General features: G+C 51.2%; 1 protein-coding gene across 2 annotated transcripts; it reads left to right on the forward strand.

Annotated features, from left to right (window-relative positions):
* Positions 1 to 3122: 3122 nt before the first annotated feature.
* Positions 3123 to 18117, forward strand: LOC132464565 (zinc finger protein 423-like). Of its 2 annotated transcripts, none has more exons than XM_060061020.1 (16): positions 3123 to 3822; positions 4098 to 4222; positions 4346 to 4427; positions 4597 to 4672; positions 4990 to 5273; positions 5922 to 6205; positions 6519 to 6938; positions 7276 to 7457; positions 7676 to 8206; positions 8379 to 8529; positions 8752 to 9312; positions 9659 to 9843; positions 10394 to 10848; positions 11034 to 11241; positions 12524 to 12608; positions 17526 to 18117. In XM_060061020.1, exons 1-16 carry the CDS (start codon positions 3512 to 3514, stop codon positions 17690 to 17692), a joined length of 4107 nt encoding a protein of 1368 aa, XP_059917003.1. In that variant the 5' UTR covers positions 3123 to 3511; the 3' UTR covers positions 17693 to 18117. The 2 variants fall into 2 exon arrangements, with proteins under 2 accessions (XP_059917003.1, XP_059917004.1); XM_060061021.1 differs by having other exon boundaries at positions 6519 to 6929.
* The last annotated feature ends 274 nt before the right edge of the window (positions 18118 to 18391 follow it).

Genomic DNA, 18391 nt, shown 5'->3' on the forward strand with positions numbered 1-18391 from the left:
GGACACACACTGGGGGCAGTGTGGGTGTGTTGGCGCGCGCATCTGCTCTCCGCCAGGTGGACCCGCGGCGGTCCGTTTACATCCCGGGTCGCCGGCGCGTCCGGCCTCCTCTTCCCCGCTCTAATTATGAAACACCCCGGTGTTCCCCTCCTCCTCCGCCCTCCTCCCCTCCGCCTCCTCTCCCGAGTTCAGAGCGCCACGTCCATCTGGACGCCGCACCTATAGACGGGGGCCCTCTGAGGAGGGCGAGGGAGAGAGAGAGGACGGCGAGGAAGGGAAGGAACTAGAACTGTAATGATTAGCTACATGAAAGGCCAGCGAGCGGATGGAGGCCGAAGAGTGCGAGGGAGACTGCCGCGGCTCTGGGAGAGTGCGAGGGGGACGGGGGAGGTGTGTGTGTGTGTGTGCGTGTGTGTGTGTGTGTGTGTGTGGGGGGGGGCGGGCTGAAGGGGTAGTGGTGTAGCGGGAGGGATTAGCAACAGTTCCTTCGTTTTTTTCTCTCTCTCCGTGGATCTCCTCTTGGAAGTGGGTGGGGGGGGGTTAGGACACACAGCGTGTGTCGGCCTCCACCCGTTCCCCCCGTCTCCGTCACTTCTTTCTTTTCTCTTCTCTTTCTCTTTCTCTTCTGCTGCCTTTTCTCTGCCTCCCCCAACCCCCCCCCGCCCCCACCCCACCCCCTGAGCCCATCACCTGCCATGTCTTCTCTCCTCCCGAGGCTTCTTCCAATTTAACTTTTTCGCTCCAGCTTTTCCTTCTGCGGCCTGCACTGTCTCCCCCCCCCCCCCCCCCCCCACACACCCCACCCCCCCCCCCACTCCCCATCCTCAGTCTGCGGCCCGGCCTTGTCTTGCGGGGGGTCCCATGCGGCGGTCCAACAAAGGCACCGTTAAAAAGCCGTGTGATCCTCCATTTTAGCGCCAGCCACGCTAGTCAGAGGATTAGGGCTCTTTAATGATGATAATCCCCCCCCTCCATCCTACGCCATCCCCTCCCCCTCCTCCACCCCCTGAAGTGATTTCTCACCCTCGTCTCACTCGCTCCTATCTGTCTGTCTGTCTGTCTGTCTGTCTCTCTCCCGGCCTGTCTGTCTGTCCCTCTGTCCGTCTGTCTGTCTCTCTCACTTCCGTAATGTCAAGCAGCATTCCATTCCACGACTTGCAGTTAAACGTGTTTTTCCGTAAAAGATGAACATATGTAAAAAAAATATTAAATCACTTAGTTTTGATTGTCACCAGAAGTGTCCTATTTTTTTCCATAATAATATACCCAAACTAAGAAAACCTTTTTTCTGTGTGTGTGTGTGTGTAATTTTGAATGCATGCGAGTATTGTTTTTGGGTAAACGTATCTCGTGTAAGAGAATGCGGGTATGTGTCTGTGAGAGAGTAAGCTCAAAGACTTGTTGGGGGCCCATTTAGTCTCTCTCTTTCTCTCTGGTCATTGTTCAGTCAATCCCCTCTGACGCATAGAGAGAAGGAGGGATACCAAGTTTATATATGGTATCTGCATCATGCACGCACGCACACACGCACGCAAACAGAAGCCAAAATGAAATAAAACCTTTCCCTCTTGTGTCTTTAAACAATCTTGGTCTGCAACGTCATCTCCCCTCCACGTGAATATGTAGAGAAGTTCAAACAGCGACGTGATTTTTCCAAATCGAACCCATCAGGAATTCAAATCCCTGAACAATGAGGTCAATTAGTCTAACTTTTTCCGCCAAATGTTCCTAGAAAATGTGTTGATGAAGCACACCCCACTGTTATGCAACATGCGTATGCGGCAGTACTGGGTATTAGAAAACAGCAAGCGTGACAGTTCCCCTTTAAGGTGAGAGGCATGATGCTTGTGGCCACCAGCTGTAATTTGTGTTTCTGTGTATCTAATTATAACTTGGTGCCTCTTACAGATATAATGTATCGCACCACTACATCCAATAGAAAGAGTTTACTTGGTTTTTAAAGACTGTGTAAATGTAGCTATTGGGAGATCTGGCCAAAAAGAGATTATCCTGAGAGCACCGCACATTGGGCCGTCTAACCCAGGTACTTTGCCAGGAAACTAGTAAAATAAAATCCAAATTAACCAAAGAAAGTGTGTCAAAAGCAAGAAAAATGACTACTAGATCGCCTCCTCCATAACATATTAAAAACAACTGAACTGCCCCTCTCTGCGTCAGGACTAGAGGTTGCAGAGGGTTTTTGGTAGATTGCGGAAGTTTCAGCAGAGTAGTTCTCCCCCCAAATACTTGCCTCATGATGAAGCCAATCCCTTCCATCATAGAGGACTACAACATAGTCACCTTCCAGAGCACTGGAGCTCTTTCTATAACCCTCTTTATATTTATTTCCTTTCCTCTCATGTCACATCTTTTATCCTCTCTGTCTTGTGCCTGTGTGTGTGTGTGTGTGTGTGTGTGTGTGTGTGTGTGTGTGTGTGTGTGTGTCTCCCTCCCTCTCTCTCTGTCTACCTCCACCGCCCGCAAGTTTCTTTCTGTTACAGGGCTCCGTGTTGACATCTCTATTCTCTATATTTTCTTAAGCCCAGCCTCATTTCCCTTTCGCTCCCAGACAAATTTATAATTCATGCTTTGACTTTTTATTTTTTCATCATTTTTATCTTACCCCCAGCCCCCTGCAATGTTCTATTTGCTCATCGCAGCCCCTACATTTTCCCACCAATCGATTCATCACTACGAGCTTTACTAACCGCTGTACGCCAGCCCAGGCTGTACAACATTCTACCTCTCTCGCTCACGCACACACAAACCCTGCATGGGTTGAAGTTAAGGGAACACGCTTCGTGTCCCTTGTGTTTCCTGGAAGGTTTTATCCCCAGGCTATCTATTGGTCTATGTTTATAAGGACAACCTACTTCAACCAATTCTCTCTCTCTCTCTCTCTCTCTCTCTCTCTCTCTCTCTCTCTCTCTCTCCTTCTCTCTCTCTCTCTCTCTCCACCCCCTGATCACAGTTCCTGGCCATTTCAATCTGCCAGTACACTAATGAAAATATGATGAGCTGGATCTCCAGTTGTCCCCTGGGCTGCGCGTTGGGACGGGTGGTGACGGTGGTTGGGCCAAGGGGGGGAAGGGAGGGATGGAACGAGGCATGGCCCCAGAGGGAGGGTGATGGGAGAGAAAATACACTGTGTCCTTATTTCTGAGCTCCGTCGGGATACATACTTCTTGGAGCTTTCTATTTAGATGTTGCTGCTATCGAGAGCGAGAGAGGGAGCGAGAGATAGAATGAGAGAGAGAGAGGGATTATTATTATGCATTTGTGTGTCTAATTCATTCTCTCCCCGTGTCTGACATCCTCATTTTCTTCCCGTGTGTGTCCCGTTTGTCCTCACCCTTACACCCATTCTACTTCTTCTGGTATAAACGACACATGAAAAAACAACATGTTTATAGATGCTATTAATTAATATGTAAAACTAATTAAGTATCTACATATTTTGTCTCCAATTTCCTCTCTATCTCTCTACGGCTCTCTGTCACTCTTTCTCTCTATGGCTCTCTGTCACTCTTTCTCTCTATGGCTCTCTGTCACTCTTTTTCTCTATGGCTCTCTGTCACTCTTTCTCTCTATGGCTCTCTGTCCCTCTTTCTCTCTATGGCTCTATATCTCTCTCTCTCTCTCTCCTCTCTTTGTGTCAGATGGTGAAGACGACCCCGCCGGTCTCAACTGGGTGCCCTCTTCCCCGTCCAGCAAGGACATGGCCTCCCCCTCCCAGCACGGCTGCGGTGACCTGGGCCCCGGTGAGGAGGAGGGGGGCGCCGGCCTGCCCTACCCCTGCCAGTTCTGCGACAAGTCTTTCAGGTGAGCAACAGACACACACACACACACACACACACACAGGTTTACTGCTACCTGCTATCATGCAGGTTACCGCTTTACTGCTAGCCACCTTTTACATTACCGCACCCTTACTTGACAAAGCTATCTCATACTCTGCTAACGCCATCTTCTCTTCCTTCTCCCCAATCTACTATTTTGTCTGTCTGTCTGTCTGTCTGTCTGTCTGTCTGTCTGTCTGTCTGTCTGTCTGTCTGTCTGTCTGTCTGTCTGTCTCTGTCTCTGTCTCTGTCTCTCAGTCGTCTGAGCTACCTGAAGCGCCACGAGCAGATCCACAGTGACAAGCTGCCCTTCAAGTGCACCTTCTGCAGCCGGCTGTTCAAGCACAAGAGGAGCAGAGACCGCCACGTCAAGCTGCACACAGGTCAGTTCAGTTCAGCCAAAGACAAGGATACAAATGATTGAAATCAGATTATATGTCTATGATTATATGTCTATGATTCAGATTATTCATTTTAATTACCTTATTTCTTTCTACCTGCTGCAGGTGACAAGAAGTACAGCTGTCAGGAGTGTGAGGCGGCCTTCTCTCGCTCCGACCATCTCAAGATTCACCTCAAGACTCACAGGTGAGCCAGCCGCGCCGCTGCTGACCAACTGGTTTAACACAGTCGTCCTTTCCCCTTTATCAACTACAACGAATGCGATAGTGCTTTGTATGATGAGCCGGCGGAGCTGGCTCTCCAGATCCTGTCCCTGTGATCTCCGTCACCGTGTCCCCCTGCTCTCCCTCCACAGCTCCAGCAAGCCCTTCAAGTGCAGCGTGTGCAAGCGTGGCTTCTCCTCCACCTCCTCACTGCAGAGCCACATGCAGGTACACAGACACGTCTACAGCAGGGCAGGGTTGCACCTTGGATCAGCGCCGGCCCGCCTAGTTTTCTGATTCATCTTCGCAGGGTTTAATGTGTCGTTTTCCTTGTGGACTATTTTCCAGCCAGCCAAAAAAATCGACAGACAAAACAATTGGTTTAGTCTGTGACCCTGAATTGTGTTACCTGCCAAATCCACCTGCCATTGGCTGGTTGCACGGCAGGTGTTCATTTTGGGCCGTGTGTGTACATCCTCAACCAAAAGCGGTGCTCAACCCGGCGCTCACCTCAGCGTACCTGTACCTGTGCATCCCCGCCGCAGGCTCACCGCAAGAACCGAGAGCACCTGGCCCTGAGGGCGGAGCGGGACGGGGGCCGGAAGGGCGGCGGCGGCGGCGAGGGGGACCTGGACCAGGACCTCTACATGTGTGACTACTGCGAGGAGACCTTCAGCCAGACGGACGAGCTGGAGAGACACGTGCTGACCCGCCACCCCCAGCTGTCGGACCGCGCCGACCTGCAGTGCATCCACTGTCCCGAGATCTTCCTGGACGAGGCGTCGCTGCTCACCCACATCGAGGCGCAGCACGCCAACCGCAAGCACAAGTAGGGGAGCACCGCCGGGGCCTCTGGGTCTGTTCCCACCGTTAGAGGGGGGGGGGGGGGGGGGGGAGAGGCTAGAGTTTGAAAAGAGAGGGTGTAGAAAAGATGAGAGGAAGGTCTGAAACTAACACTGAGTGAGGCACAGTCAGCATTTCAAGCATTAATTGCTGACGGATTGCGTTGGCGTTTCTTGCAAATGGCTCTCAAATAAAAGCTTTTAAATCCTACAAAACCTGAAGCAGCTGCTGTAATGCTCTTCATGATAAATTGAAAACCACTAGAAAATAACAATTTAGTTATTTTGTTTTACAGCGTTTTCTATTTGCCATCCTAGTCTACAATATAATGGTTGGAGAGGGAGAGAGAGGGAGAGAGAGAGAGAGAGGGAGAGAGAGGGAGAGAGAGAGAGAGAGGGAGAGAGGGAGAGGGGGGAGAGAGGGGGAGAGAGAGAGAGAGAGGGGGAGAGAGAGAGAGAGAGAGAGAGAGAGAGAGAGAGAGAGAGAGAGAGAGAGAGAGAGAGAGAGAGAGAGAGAGAGAGAGAGAGAGAGAGAGAGAGAGAGAGAGAGAGAGAGAGTGTGTGTGTGTGTTGGGAGCATGGAAGCCCAGTTTGCATTGACTCACTTATTGTGTTCCTCTGGTTCCTCCACCCAGGTGCCCGGTCTGTCTGGAACAGTTCCCCTCCGTGGAGGATGTCTACTGCCACCTGGACAGCCACCGCCAGCCTGACTCGTCCAATCACAGCGCGGCCAGCCCGGACCCGGCGCTGGGCAGTGTGGCGTCCATGAGCTCGGCCACGCCCGACTCCAGCGCCAGCCTGGAGAGGGGCTCCACGCCCGACTCCATCCTGAAGACCGGCCGGGGCGCGGAGCGAGGCCGCCGGCGGGGCGCGGAGAGCGGGGAGGACTTGGTGCTGAACCTGGGTCATCTCGCCGGAGGTACTGCAGCACGATGGACCCGCCTGACCATGCCTAAGTTCTCCAGTTAGTTTGAATATGAGATGGTTATGAGAAGATGAATCCTATTTGTTAACTGACTCATTGAATACCTCTGGCCAACATAATTTATGAGATGCACCAATTAAACAAATCAGAATCATTCCTTGTTTAAACCTACTTTTGCCACAGCGATTATGCGGCGGTATCTACGGTCTGTGTACCGTGACGCGTGGAGCTCATCCTACCATGAGAAGTAGCGTCTTGGTGAACCTCCCCGTCTTGTGTCTCTTTCCCCCCCCCCCCTCTTCCTCAGGTGGGCACTGGTCCAAGGTCACCTACTCCTGCCCCTACTGCTCCAAGAGGGACTTCCACAGCCTGGCGGTGCTGGAGATCCACCTGAAGACCATCCACGCCGACAAGCCCCAGCAGAGCCACACGTGCCAGCTGTGTCTGGACACGCTGCCCACCCTCTACAACCTCAACGAGCACGTGCGCAAGGCTCACCGTGGCAACGGGGGCGGCGGCGGCGGCGGCGGCGGCGGCGGCGGCGGGGGTCCGGTGGCCACGGCGGCCGCGGCCTTCCCCCTGCTGCAGTTCACCAACGTGTCGGCGTTCCACTGCAACTACTGCCCCGACATGTTCGGAGACATCAACTCCCTGCAGGAGCACATCCGCGTGTCCCACTGCCTCCCCGGGGGGGTCATGGCCGGCTCCACCACGCTAGGTGGGTTCGGTAGGCATAAACACCATTTTCTATTTCTTACATTCATGGCGGGGGGCCTTCTTCATCTGGCGGCCGTCGTGGGGTTAAACACTGGCTGTATTTGGGATGTGTCTATTTAACCTCTGAAATAGCAACTCTGTCAATTTTTGCTGGAATTGTAACATTTGAGTTTTGAATTTCAGATTTGCTGGTTAGTTAAATGGTTAGTTATTTAGTAAGACACATATTTTCCTCTGTTAGTGCCATATTGTCTCATGTTGAAAGTCCTCAGCTAATTGAGCTGTGACGATCTCGCAATAGAATTACTGCGCTCTGATTGGATTATCATTGCCTCACCCTATCCCAGAGGGGAACCACGCCTTCTTCTGCAACCAGTGCTCCATGGGCTTCCTGACGGAGTCGTCGCTGACGGAGCACATCCAGCAGACCCACTGCAACTCTGCTCTGGGGGGAGGGGCTGCGTCTGGCGGGGGCGTGACCAAACTGGAGTCCCCGGTGCTTCAGTCTGCATCTCAGTCCTTCATGGAGGTCAGGGATCACACTCCACACTGGACTACTTACTACTTACACAATGTTTAGAGATTTGTTATCGCAGATATTGTGGCTTAAAGCTGTTTTCCCCCCCCAAGGCGTGTAAACATAATGCATGCTTTTTACACTGATGATTTTTCTATTTGGATCAATTTCATGAATAATGCTTTTGTTCGGATCTATACTTAACAGTGGCTCTAATGGTCTGTGCGCAGGTCTACTCCTGCCCGTACTGCACCAACTCCCCCATCTTCGGCTCCCTGCTCAAGCTCACCAAGCACATCAAGGAGAACCACAAGAACATCCCTCTGGCCAACAACAAGCGGCAGGCCAAGATGGCGGACCTCAGCCCCGCCTCCTCCGACGTGGAGATCTCCTCGCCCAAGCGCCACCGCTTCGGCGGCGACTCGGCCGGCTCCAACGGCGACTACCCCTGCAACCAGTGCGACCAGCGCTTCTCCAGCTTCGAGGGCTTCCAGGCCCACCTCAAGTCCCACCTGGAGCAGCTGCTGCGGCGGCAGTCCTGCCCGCAGTGCAACAAGGAGGACTTTGAGTCGCAGGAGGCCCTGCTGCAGCACCTGACGGTGCACTACACCACCACCTCCACGCAGTACGTGTGCGAGAGCTGCGACAAGCAGTTCACCTCGGTGGACGACCTGCAGAAGCATCTGCTGGACATGCACACCTTCGTGCTGTACCACTGCACCCTGTGCCAAGAGGTGTTCGACTCCAAGGTGTCAATACAGGTAAAACCGTCGCCTCGTTCAGTGCTTCATTATGTTGATGTGTCCTTTGCATAAAAACAGAAGGTTTGCAGGTTCTTTTTTAACGTCATCTTACCGAAATCAAATACATCGTTAGTCTATTGCAACGATTGCTGTCTCTTGCACTCTCCCGCTCACTCGCTCTCTCCCCCAGGTGCACCTGGCGGTGAAACACAGCAACGAGAAGAAGATGTTCCGGTGCACGGCGTGCGCATGGGACTTCCGGAAGGAGTCGGACTTGCAGCTCCACGTCAAGCACAGCCACCTGGGCCAGAGCAACATTCTCCCGGGGGGCATCAGCGCAGGTACAGCCGCTGACACACGCATGGAAGTGGAGAGTGTGGATGGCGAGAGTAAGGGTGGACGGAGCGATGGTTTGAGTGATGCATTGATGCATCAGTGGATGTAAACAGGAACATCTGAAAACCATACCCTACATAACTGTAGAGAAAGGAGTAAGGGTATTAAGTATTAACCTTTAACCTTCTAATCTGCCTCTAACGGACTCCCGCCCCCCCTCTCCACAGGACTAAAGCCTCGCAAGTGCATCTTCTGCGGGGAGACGTTCGGGACCGAGGTGGAGCTCCAGTGCCACATCACCACGCACAGCAAGAAGTTCAACTGCCGCTTCTGCGGCAAGGCCTTCCAGGCCATCACCCTGCTGGAGCGCCACCTGCGGGAGAAGCACTGCATGACGGACGGCGGGAATGTCATCACCTGCAACAGCAGCGGCGCCGGCAGCCAGAACGGCACGCCCAACGGCGTGGCGCAGCCCTCCAACAAGCGCGGCGGCGGCGGGCCCACCGGGAACGGGGGCGGGGCCGAGAGGACCTCAGTGGCGGCGGCGGAGCAGGCGGACCTCCAGAACATGATGCTGAAGAACGCGGCGGCGGCGGCGGCGGCGGCGGCGGCAGGGGGGGGAGGGGACGCGGCCAACAGCCACGAGGCCAGCGGCGGGGAGGAGGAGCTGGACAACGCCGAGCCCATGTACGCCTGCGACATCTGCGGCGCGGCGTACACCATGGAGTCCCTGCTGCAGAACCACCGCCTGCGAGACCACAACATCCGCCCCGGGGAGGACGACGCGGGTAAAGGGCCCCCCCGCCTCACTGCCTCACTCCAGCGTATAGCTTCTAAGAGAGGAAGGGTTCAAATGAGTGGTTGGTTACCACATGATGTTGTGTTATTGCAGTGCAAAAATAATTGCAGAATTGCATGCATCCCCGCTCAATATAAAATTAGAATGAATTCATTCATCAAGGGTTTACAATCTTATTATACTGACTTAAGACTGTATTACTGATGTAAGCCCACATTGGTGAATCCATCGCAGTAATGGTTTATGATAATGTATTTCCTACTGTCCACATTGTCGAATCGCTTAGTCCATGGCAAACAGGGTGGGACTCTGAACTTTGGCTCTCTGTTTGCCAGGCACTCGCAAGAAGAAGGCCGACTTCATCAAGGGGAACCACAAGTGCAACGTCTGCTCCCGCACCTTCTTCTCCGAGAGCGGCCTGCGGGAGCACGCGCAGACGCACCGCGGCCCCGCCAAACACTACATGTGCCCCATCTGTGGAGAACGATTCCCCTCCCTGCTGACGCTCACTGAACACAAGGTCCGTCCCATCACCGACACTCTCTGCTTGTTGTCTTGTGTGTGTGTGTGTGTGTGTGTGTGTGTGTGTGTGTGTGTGTGTGTGTGTGTGTGTGTGTGGTATTGTTTTACAAGGATGGTTTATTTTTAGGAGGTACATTTCGTGCCGAGGAGTCGATTGTTTCTATTTGTTCTCATGTGTGTTTTGTATGCCCTCGGTGCATACTGATTTACTCTCCTCGTTCAATGCCATGTATAATTGACCCAATGCCCTCTTGTCCGAGCATTAGACGTATATCTTTCTCTTTAGATCACCAGGCGCCATTTGGGCATCCTGAAACTAATGACAGATTCACACTAACCGTGGAGTCAAAGCTCTCTTCAGAGAGTCTATTTTCCTTTAAATGACAACAATTATATACGTCACCCACACACACCCACATAGGAAAATACATACATACAGTAAAAACACAAGAACACCATTTCCAGAAATACTGACCTGACCTGATTCACAGTCTTTTTTATGTCACAAACACAGTGTCCGTAATCCGCTGTCGTCCCCCGTTCCGCAGGTCACCCACAGCAAGAGTCTGGACACGGGGACGTGCCGCATCTGCAAGATGCCACTGCAGAGCGAGGAGGAGTTCATCGAGCACTGCCAGATGCACCCCGACCTGCGCAACTCGCTCACGGGCTTCCGCTGCGTGGTCTGCATGCAGACGGTCACCTCCACGCTGGAGCTCAAGATCCACGGCACCTTCCACATGCAGAAGCTGTCGGCCGGGGCCACGCTGGGGGGAGGCGGAGGAGGAGGAGGAGGAACCGGAACAGGAGGAGGAGGAGCTGGAGGAGGGGGAGTGGGCGCTGGCGGCGGCTCCACCTCTTCGTCGCCCAACGGGGCTCTGATGCAGCAACACAAGTCCTACAAGTGCGCCCTGTGTCTCAAGGAGTTCAAGAACAAGGGCGAGCTGGTGAAGCTGGACGTCAACGGCCTGCCCTACGGCCTGTGCGCCAGCTGCATGACCAGGTAGGAGGGGCCGTTTGTCTGCGGTGACCAATGACACCTGAGGAATGTGACCCATAGCTAATTTGATTGCTGTCAAGTCATCTTAAATCCCCATCTACAATGCATTTTTTCTAAAGTTACCTGTCTTCAGTATTAAGTACTTTATAACTTACATGGTGGGGGGCGGCTTTATTCAATCCAACCAGGAGCACAAACGGCCAGAGCCCCACACAGGGAGGGGCTCTCACGCCAGGGGATGCCCAGTTGGAGAAGCCTATGTCTGGGCTCAGGTGCCCAGAGTGTGGGGTGAAGTTCGAGAGCTTGGAGGACCTGGAGAGCCACGTGCAGACGGACCATCCCGAGGTCAGCCCAGATAGCCTGGGGAAGAAAGCAGAGGCATCGCCCGCGCCCAAGGTGAGGACAGCTGGCTTTATGTGAAGCACCAGAACCTTTCTGATATGGATTTCTGCCTTAAACATCTCAGGTTTCTTCAAAGGGCATCCATCAGTGTAGTTGTTAAAATATGGTGTTCAGTTTGGTTTTGGGAGGGTTGAGGTGTGTGTGTATGTGGGTGTGTTCAGGCTGTTTGCTCCAGTTGATATTGACAGTCTCTCAGACTCTATGAGACCTGCTGTGTGTCTTTGTACATGCATGCTTTTCTTGTTTGTGGTTGTTTTTATGAACTGTGTCTGTTTGTCTGGGCGGTGTGCGAGAGATTATGTATTCTGTGAGCGTGTGAGTGATTCTGTGTGTGCGTGTGTGTGAAAGGGAGAGGGAGATTATGGTGTGTGTGTGTGTGTGTGTGTGTGTGTGTGTGTGTGTGTGTGTGTGTGTGTGTGTGTGTGTGTGTGTGTGTGTGTGTGTGTGTGTGTGTGTGTGTGTGTGTGTGTGTGTGTGTGTGTGTGTGTGTGAGAGTGTGTATTTGTGGTTGACGGCTCCAAGAGACCTTCCTTCTTACCTGTATCTTTGTTTCTGTTTAGTTGAGAAGCATGAAGCAGACAAATATGTGTGTGTGTCTATACACGTGTGTACTGAGGCATGAGGGCATGTCTGTCTCTGTGTGTGTGTGTGTGTGTGTGTGTGTACTGAGGCGTGTGTGTGTGTGTGTGTGTGTGTGCATGCGTTGAGGTGCTCAGTGCAGAAGGCTGAGGGGAGCGGAGAGATGGTGGAAGAGGGGCCTTGGTGTATTTAGTGTGTTTGTGCATGACTGATCACTGTGTGCTGTGAATGGGTAAGCAGACGCTCCCGTCTTCCACACTCCCATTTTCCTTTTCCTCCAGGATCGTCTCCCTCCAACACACACACACACACACACACACACACACACACACGCACACGCACACATTCCCCGCTATTGTCTTCCTACATTGTCTCATCTCTCCTCTTCCCTTCTTTTCTCTTAGCCCAAGCACAATTCTCTTGTTTCTATCAGTTTATCTCTTCTGCTAGTTATGTGATCCATGTAGGGAGAACGGCATCATCATTATGAATCATTATGGATTGGATGAAACTTGGGGCTGTATGTGTTGTGGATGGAACTGTTCCAAGTCCAGCGCTAAACCAATCCTTATTTCTTATGTTATTGCCTCTTTACCACTAGCAATATGCATGGGAAACAAATGGTGTCACAAGTTGTATCATTGTTGTCTAAAATGGATGTTTTTTCTTTCTGTGTGTGTGTGTTGGTGTTTCACAGAAAAAGACCTACCAATGTATTAAATGCCAAATGACGTTTGAGACGGAGAGAGAGATCCAGATCCATGTGGCCAATCACATGATCGGTGAGTCACACATTGCCGCACTGTTCTGGATGTACACTTCCTTCTGCTTGTTTTGTTCACAGAGGCTTGCTATAATAGCCAAAGACACACACACTCACACAAACTCACTCACACAACCACACACACCCATGTATGAGTATACATATGAGTATTTTTGCGTCCGTGTATTGGCCTGGCTAGCTTTGAAATCTCTTCCTTGTAACTTGTCAAATGGAGGCCAACACAACACTGATCAGTGTTGTGTTTCACTGTCTGTATACTGTATTTCTTTTTTCATATATCTATACATTATAATATTATTCTAATCTACACATGCAGTGAGTACTTCATGCCTGGTCAGTGCTCACTGTACATAATAATTTGGGCCATGCATTTGGACTGGTTATGCATTTGACCAATCCATATTTTCCACTTTCATTAGTTTTATAGTCGAGTGTTCTCATTAACCACCTCATTAGACAAATACAGTTTGTTGTGTGTGGATATTAAACAAAGTGCAGTCTAGTCAAAATGATTCACTTTATTCTATTCCTACATCAACACTTAGTCGTGTAGCCCACAAGGGATGGGGCACACAACACTGTGCCTGCGTGCGTGGTGATGCACCTGTGGTGATGTGTGTTCAACTTAAAAGTTCTTCTGTAGTTATGGAGACTGTTCTTTTATGAGCCTCCCTGGTGGCTGTTTTTCTTTTTTAATATTCTGCTTGCTCACTTAATTTGCTGCCGTAGCAACCCTGTCGTCATGGAGATTAACGAGGCAGACCTGTGAGTCGTTCCAGGAAACAAATGCTCAACACCAGGGCCACATGCCCGGCCCGCCGAGACCCTCCCCTCACTTGACAGGCGATCCCAGAGTCATTGGTGCACTTTAGGCTACTATTGTTTTTGTGTGTGTGGGTGTATGCTTGTGTGTGTGTGTGTGAGTCTGAGTGTGGGTTCACGTTTGCGCGATGACATAGCTTTGAGTCACGGGTAATGTCTTGAGACGCAGCAAAAGAGACGAAGCAGAAGTACAGCTGGAGTAACTTTGCAATCCCTTTGGTGCGACACACACACACACACACACACACACACACACACACACACACACACACACACACACACACACACACACACACACACACACACACACACATCACACACACAACCTGCACACACACAACCTGCACACACACACACACACACACACACACCACCAGCCCCTGCACACCTGCACATGCGTTCACACAAGGGTGCACGTGTGTGCGTATTTGCAAAGTTGTGCTCTGGTGTCTCTCTGCCCCACTACTCTCCTGCTGCCCCACTACTCTCCTGCAGTCCCTCCTTCCAACCCATCCACTTTCCAACCTCTACTCTAGCTATCATGGTGTATGATTATCTGATAAACACACGCTGGCTTACCCCTACTCACCACCTCCTCCCCTCCCTCATGTCGTCTTCTGTTGCGTGACCCCTCCTCCTCCTCTTCCTCCTCCTCTTTAAAACCTACTCCTACCACTGCCCCTCCTTCTTTCCAATTCCATTTTTTTTCCTTTCAAGTTCCATAACCCTCCAACATGCACATTGGAGCACGCACACCAACTCACACGCCCACAAACTCTGCCTCTCACACGCACTCTGCCTCTCACACACACCGCATCATAGAGGCAGTTTTGGGTTAATTAACGTGCTACGTGTGTGGAAAAGCTGGCGCCGATTAATTATGAAATTGAGGCCGATTATTTTAAGCACTTGCCCATTTTGCCCAATGTGCACGGTACCCCACTCCCCAATCAGCGAGGAGGAGAATAAGACACTGTTAAGACGAGAGGACGCAGAGTGAGTTCATCTTTATAGGACTTGAGAGGAGTAATTATGAGAACATTCAGAGATAACAAACGACATTTACTTCTGGATTCTTTACCCTCTACCCACATTCCATTCTCCACACAGTCTGTTAGGCCTCCTACCCCCCCCCCACCCCTCTCTCTCTCTCTCTCTGTCTCTGTCTCTGTCTCTGTGTGTTTGTGTGTGTGTGTGATCTTTCTCTTCCTCCTTTTGCTTCTACTGTCATCTGTTATCTACACGGCTATGCGGTTTCCCCTCTGCCCATTCAGATCCCCCCTCTGCACAATGGCCAAGGAAGCAACATTAATTGGTCTCTTCAAGGCATACAGGAATTCACACGTCACACATTCATCACGCACGAAACATTGAATGTGTTTGCCTGACTTCCGATGCCGTCACGTTGAACCCCCACCGAACCTTCTCACTCTCTATGTTGCAGAATGTCTGTCAGAACTCTGTGTTGCAATAACAAAGACATATGGACTATTTTTTTTTGCCAACATTTATCCCACATTTAATCCTTGGCGGACTATGCTTCATGGATTGTTAAACTAGGAGAAAATGACTTTTGACACATGATGCCAATTGTTCTCATCGGCGTACGCTTCAGCTCTCCACATGAGTCATTGACAGAACCATCCCTTTAATCGCCCAGTGTACTTTTAACTTGTCTAAACACTGACCAATCACAAAGCCACCCCCAACCCCCCACGCCGGGCCAGAGCTTTGAGCTGCTCAACTCATGCCGAGGGTCCGGTGCCTACTGGCTAATCAAATCCACTAATGTGATTGTCACAAAGCACCATGGGTAATGGCGCCTGCACCCCACGGCCCTGCTAATTATCCTGTCAGAGAGGAGGGAGGGGGAGGGGGGGTGGAGGGAGACAGCGAGGGCTGGAGAGAGGGGTAGGGGGGGGGTCTGAAATGGGAAATTGCTTGACATGATAAAAAAGGTTGTATTTATTTTTTCCACGAACGCTTTTGGCTCAACTTCACGCTCAGCATTTGCAAAAAATCGGTTATTTTTGTTTGTTTTATCGAAATACCTGAAGCCAATTCAACCTATCCATTTACCTGTCATCAAACTGTCTGTAAACAAACAACAAACATGCACACCTACAGCCAGTGCTCTGAAACCAAAGGAAGAGAGGGATAGTCTAATGTCTTTTTTCCTTAAGAATAACCTTGCCCTTGGACAAAAGTATGTTCGGGAAATCACTCCGATTTTAGTGCTCATGTATGTATCACGTTTCATGAGAAGCACAACATGAGCAGAAAAGGTAGTTGGCAGTAGTTATTTGAATACATAATTATCGACGTTCTACGCATCTACCCATACATGATCACATGCTGCTCACATTCATCCGAATATTGTGTTGCTTATATTTTCAGATTAGGATCAAGACGGACACTCTTAGCACCGCTTGTTTGTATTCATGCAAGTGTGCTACATTCAGCGTTGCGTGCGAGTGTGCGTGTGTCCACGAGAGAAAAGGTGTTTGCATGCATTCACACCCAGGTACCTAGAAGGCGATAGGCAGCAGGCAGCCTATCCCACCTGCTGTGTGTGTGTGTCTGCAGGTATGCGCGTGGGTGTGAGTGTGTTTGCGTGCGTAATCACAGTGCGCTGTGCTACTGGCGTTCTTCACCCTGATACCGCTGGTCTCATAGTGAGACAGCAGCACGTGCTCTTATCAGCAATGATAAGAGCAGAGAGTAATAATTGTTTTAATCATTTATACATTCATATGACGCTGCTGTGTGTGCGTGAACCCCCAAAAAGAACCCCCCGATTGTGTTGAGTTATGGTGTGCATTATATTAACAGTTCCAGTTCCCAAACTCATGGATCACCCCATTCCTTTTATGTGGAGCCGTGAAACACACACAGACACATACACGCATACAAATGCACGCAAACACTTACACACACCTACACACACACACACACCCTACCTATACGTTTAAGAGAACTCCTCCATGGGCTGCAGCTGCACAGCACAAAAACAATTCAGCTTGATAGAAAAACGCTGTGCTGGGGTCCTAAGAGACAAGAGACACACACGCACACACACACACACACACACACGCACACGCACACGCACAAATAGAAAACAACAGAATAACAGACGCAGGTAAATATAGTTCTACAGTAGTGACTGCCCATTCCAAATGGATGAGTTCAGTTATCAGGGATTTCTGCTCCAACTCGGTGTGTGTGTGTGTGTGCTTGGGTTTGTGTTTGAAAAGAAAACGCATTGGATTTTGGCAGGAGGATTCACATGGGGCTAAATAGGGGAGTGAGAGAGGAGCGCAGAAACACATACGCATTATTGTTACACACATTTCTCAACTATAAACATACATGACATTGTGGCGAATGGTGGTGCATGCAGCCCCTAATGCTTTACTAATCACCTTGGTCTAGATTTCACAGCTTGAGCCTCTTCTGAATCACACACACAAACACAAGCGCACAAGCACACGCACACAGAGACAGACACAGCATGCGATCCCCCCCCCCCCCCCCCCCCCCCCCCCCACCATTGGCCTTAAAAGGGACAGGGCTTCAATTAGCATACCGAATTGAACCCTACTTTCATCTGCACCCGACTATTCTCACCATTTAAGTTACTCCCCGTGTCCATCCCTCCCCTCCTACTTGCCCCTCTCTCTATCCCTACCTCTGTGCTGATCTCCCCCGGTCGCCCAACATCGTCCACTGAATACTGGGTTCTGACCTGTTTCAGCTTTTTCTCCCAACATGTTTCCCTTCATTATCACCCTCACATTTATATTCTCTTCTTCTCTCTCGCTCTCCCCCTGTCTGTATGAATCCACCAACCTGCAATTTCCTCAGCCTGTATACAGCTGTCTCTTACCATCATATCATCCCCCCCCTGTTTGACTGGTGCTGCCTGCTGCCCGCGATGCGACCCCACCGACAGAGAATAAATACCCCTCCACTAATGCCCATCCCTCCCACTCGCCCCCCCCACGCCCCATTCAGGCGTTGGCTCTCTCCTTACTAACCCTGCCTTCTCTCCTCCCTCCACCCCTCCTCCACCCACTGTTGGATGGCCACGTAGAAGAGCCCGCCGGACGGCAAGGTTTGTCCCCTCTCTGTCTCCTTAGTCTGCACCGTGCGCTTGTGGCGGCATGCTGCTGCCTGCCCATCACCATCTCATTTATTCTGGTTCCCAACCCGACCCCCCCTGTTCTTAGACGGATGAGGCCGTCTGTGTTTGGACTCTGAAGCACGGTCGGCAGTTTGTTAGCGCTTTGCACTCAACTGCGTTGAATCATTCTTAAAAATAATCTGGCCAATGCCTGCTACAAGTTAAACCAATGCTTGAGAATGTCTAGGCTATTTCGCGTTAGAGCATCATTCGTGCGTTCATTTTGATCGTCAGCGTAGACGGCTGGAGACGGCTCAAACCGAATCAGAGCCAGAGAGGAACAGTGCTTGGACAGAATGAGGATCAGAGTTGCGCCCCCATCGAGGCCAACCCCAGCCACCAGGCTTCCCTCAATCCCCTTCCCCTTGCTCCACCGCAACTCTGCATTCACCTGAACCCAACCCTGCTCCTTTTCTGCATGCGTCTTATTCCCTAGACCCCCACGTTCACTCACATGGACACGGACACTCGCACACATGGACACATACGGACACGCACACAAACAGACACATACGGACACATACGGACACACACACACACGGACACTCACGGACACACACACACACACGGACGCTCATGGACACAGAAACACACACACACACACACACACACACATGGACACATACGGACACGCACACAAACGGACACATACGGACACATACGGACACACACACACACGGACACTCACGGACACACACACACGGACGCTCATGGACACAGAAACACACACACACACACACACACACACACATGGACACAGGCAATTGCACACAGTT

Source organism: Gadus macrocephalus, chromosome 9, assembly GCF_031168955.1.
Source record: "Gadus macrocephalus chromosome 9, ASM3116895v1".
NCBI classification, from domain to species: Eukaryota; Metazoa; Chordata; class Actinopteri; order Gadiformes; family Gadidae; genus Gadus; species Gadus macrocephalus.